Source organism: Haliotis rubra, unplaced genomic scaffold (assembly GCF_003918875.1).
Source record: "Haliotis rubra isolate DU_JTF1 unplaced genomic scaffold, ASM391887v1 Scf794, whole genome shotgun sequence".
Lineage (NCBI taxonomy): Eukaryota > Metazoa > Mollusca > Gastropoda > Lepetellida > Haliotidae > Haliotis > Haliotis rubra.
This window is the reverse complement of record NW_025767517.1, coordinates 260,001-263,950: the sequence shown is the minus strand read 5'-3', so window position 1 is coordinate 263,950 and position 3,950 is coordinate 260,001. Positions and strand designations below refer to the sequence as shown.

Here is a 3,950-nt window from a genome sequence, read left to right as displayed (position 1 = left end):
AGCATATTGAAGGCTCGGGACGCAAGATGCATTCTTGAAGAAGGTGCTATTTTTAACGTATCAATGACAATGTCACCTACTTTGTGAAAGATAGGCTTTGCTTCCTGCCATACCTTTGTCAAGAGTGCGTATTGCAACTCTGTTATATTATGTTTATACCCAAGTTGGAACAACAAGTTAACCAGCAGTCTGCTCGTGAAATATGTTGGTGTTAAAACAAGAAACAACAAAGAACTGTTACATATTTAACATGCATCTTCTAAAAATAGCTAAGGTTACACATCAATACTAATTACGGCAGTACAAAATAAAACGGTAAAGAAAATTCAATAGCCCTAAAAATACAATGGCATCACTACTCCTCCAGGTACTATCTCTTCCACCACTACGCCTGCTACTGCTATCTCTACCATCATCTCTAGCCCTGCTGCTGCCTCTACCACCACCACTACTCCTACTGCTGCCTCTACCATCATCTCTAGCCCTGCTGCTGCCTCTACCACCACCACTACTCCTACTGCTGCCTCTACCATCATCTCTAGCCCTGCTGCTGCCTCTACCACCACCACTACTCCTACTGCTGTCTCTACCATCATCTCTAGCCCTGCTGCTGCATCTACCATCATCTCTAGCCCTACTGCTGTGGCTGCTGCTGCGGCTACCACCACCACTACTCCTACTGCCGTCTCGACGACCACCACTTCACGCTGCTGCCGCTGCCACTAACGCCATCACTACACCTGCTGCTACTGTCGCTACAACCATCACTACTCCTGCTGCTGCTGTCGCTACAACCATCACTACTCCTACTGCTGTCTCGACGACCACCACTTCACGCTGTTGCCGCTGCCACTAACGCCATCACTACACCTGCTGCTACTGTCGCTACAACCATCACTTCACTCCTCGCTGCTTGCTGTCGCTACAACCATCACTACTCCTACTGCTGTCTCGACGACCACCACTTCACGCTGTTGCCGCTGCCACTAACGCCATCACTACACCTGCTGCTACTGTCGCTACAACCATCACTACTCCTGCTGCTGCTGTCGCTACAACCATCACTACTCCTACTGCTGTCTCGACGACCACCACTTCACGCTGTTGCCGCTGCCACTAACGCCATCAATACACCTGCTGCTACTGTCGCTACAACCATCACTACTCCTGCTGCTGCTGTCGCTACCACCACCACTACTCCTACTGCTGTCTCGACGACCACCACTTCACGCTGTTGCCGCTGCCACTAACGCCATCACTACACCTGCTGCTACTGTCGCCACAACCATCACTACTCCTGCTGCTGCTGTCGCTACAACCACCACTACTCCTACTGCTGTCTCGACGACCACCACTTCACGCTGTTGCCGCTGCCACTAACGCCATCACTACACCTGCTGCTACTGTCGCTACAACCATCACTACTCCTGCAACTGCTGTCGCTACAACCATCACTACTCCTGCTAATGCTACCTCTACCGCCACCACTAGACCTGCTGATACCTCTACCCCAACCACTGCAACTGCTGATACCTCTACCCCCACTACTCCAACTGCTGATACCTCTACCCCCATCACTACACCTGCTACTATCTCTACCACCACCAGTACACCTGCGGATACCTCAACCTCTACCACTACACCTGCTACTATCTCTACCACCACCAGTACAACTGCTGATACCTCTCCCCCCACCACTCCAACTGTTGATACCTCTACCCCCATTACTACACCTGCTTCTATCTCTACCACGATCACTACACCTGCTGATACCTCTACCCCCACCACTCCAACTGCTGATACCTCTACCCCCATCACTACACCTGCTACTATCTCTACCACCACCAGTACACTCGCTGATACCTCAACCTCTACCACTACACCTGCTACTATCTCTACCACCACCAGTACACCTGCTGATACCTCTACCCCCACCACTCCAACTGCTGATACCTCTACCCCCATCACTACACCTGCTACTATCTCTACCGCCACCACTAAACCTGCTGATACCTCTACCCCACCACTCCAACTGCTGATACCTCTACCTCCACCACTACACCTGCTACTATCTCTACCACCACCAGTACACCTGCCGCTGCGTCTGCCGCCACCAGTACACCTGCTGATACCTCTACCCCCACCACTCCAACTGCTGATACCTCTACCCCCATCACTACACCTGCTAATATCTCTACCACCACCACTACACCTGCTGATACCTCTACCCCCACCACTCCAACTGCTGATACCTCTACCCCCATCACTACACCTGCTAATATCTCTACCACCACCACTACACCTGCTGATACCTCTACCCCCACCACTCCAACTGCTGATACCTCTACCCCCATCATTACACCTGCTACTATCTCTACCGCCACCAGTACATCTGCTGATACCTCTACCCCCACCACTCCAACTGCTGATACCTCTACCCCCATCACTACACCTGCTTCTATCTCTACCACCACCACTACACCTGCTGATACCTCTACCCCTACCACTCCAACTGCTGATACCTCTACCCCCATTACTACACCTGCTACTATCTCTACCACCACCAGTACACCTGCTGATACCTTTACCCCCATTACTACACCTGCTACTATCTGTACCACCACCACTACACCTGCTGATACCTCTACCCCCACCACTCCAACTGCTGATACCTCTACCCCCATCACTACACCTGCTACTATCTCTACCACGACCAGTACACCTGCTGCTGCGTCTACGCCATCACAACACATGCAGAAGTTGCCTCTACCTTTGTCACTTCTCTTGCTGCTACTATCTTTACCCCCGCCACTACACCTGCTACTGCTACCTCTACTACCACCACTACTGCCTCTGCTGCCTAAGTCACCATCACCACTCCTACTGCTGCTAAATCTTCCTCCATCACTGTTTCTGCTGCTGCTGCCTTTACCACTTCCACTACTCCTGTTGTTACCTCTACCATCACTACTCCTGTTGTTACCTCTACCTCCACTACTCCTGTTGTCACCTCTACCTCCACTACTCCCGTTGTAACCGCTACCTCCACTACTCCTGTTGTTACCTCTACCTCCACTACTCCTGTTGTCACCTCTACCTCCACTACTCCTGTTGTTACCTCTACCTCCACTACTCCTGTTGTAACCTCTACCTCCACTACTCCTGTTGTTACCTCTACCTCCACTACTCCTGTTGTAACCTCTACCTCCACTACTCCTGTTGTTACCTATACCTCCACTACTCCTGTTGTAACCTCTACCTCCACTACTCCTGTTGTTACCTCTACCTCCACTACTCTTGTTGTTACCTCTACCTCAACTACTCCTGTTGTTACCTCTACCTCCACTACTCCTGTTGTTACCTCTACCTCCACTACTCCTGTTGTTCCCTCTACCTCCACTACTCCTGTTGTTCCCTCTACCTCCACTACTCCTGTTGTTACCTCTACCTCCACTACTCCTGTTGTTACCTCTACCTCCACTACTCCTGTTCTTACCTCTACCTCCACTACTCCTGTTGTTACCTCTACCTCCACTACTCCTGTTGTCACCTCTACCTCCATTACTCCTGTTGTTACCTCTACCTCCACTACTCCTAGTTACCTCTACCTCCACTACTCCTGTTGTTACCTCTACCTCCCCTACTCCTGTTGTTACCTCTACCTCCACTAAACCTGTTGTTCCCTCTACCTCCACTACTACTCCTGTTGTTACCTCTACCTCCACTAAACCTGTTGTTACCTCTACCACCACTACTCCTGTTGTTACCTCTACCTCTTCTACTCCTGTTGTTACCTTTACCTTCACTACTCCTGTTGTTTCCTCTACCTCTACTACTCCTGTTGTTATCTCTACCTCCACTATTCCTGTTGTTATCTCTACCTCTACTACTCCTAGGTACCTCTACCTCCGCTACTCATGTTGTTACCTCTACCTCCACTACTCCTGTTG

General features: G+C 50.6%; 1 protein-coding gene across 1 annotated transcript; it reads left to right on the top strand.

Annotated features, from left to right (window-relative positions):
* Positions 1-346: 346 nt before the first annotated feature.
* Positions 347-856, top strand: LOC124261280 (hepatitis A virus cellular receptor 1-like). The gene has a single exon (XM_046695589.1). It carries the CDS (start codon positions 347-349, stop codon positions 854-856), a length of 510 nt encoding a protein of 169 aa, XP_046551545.1.
* The last annotated feature ends 3,094 nt before the right edge of the window (positions 857-3,950 follow it).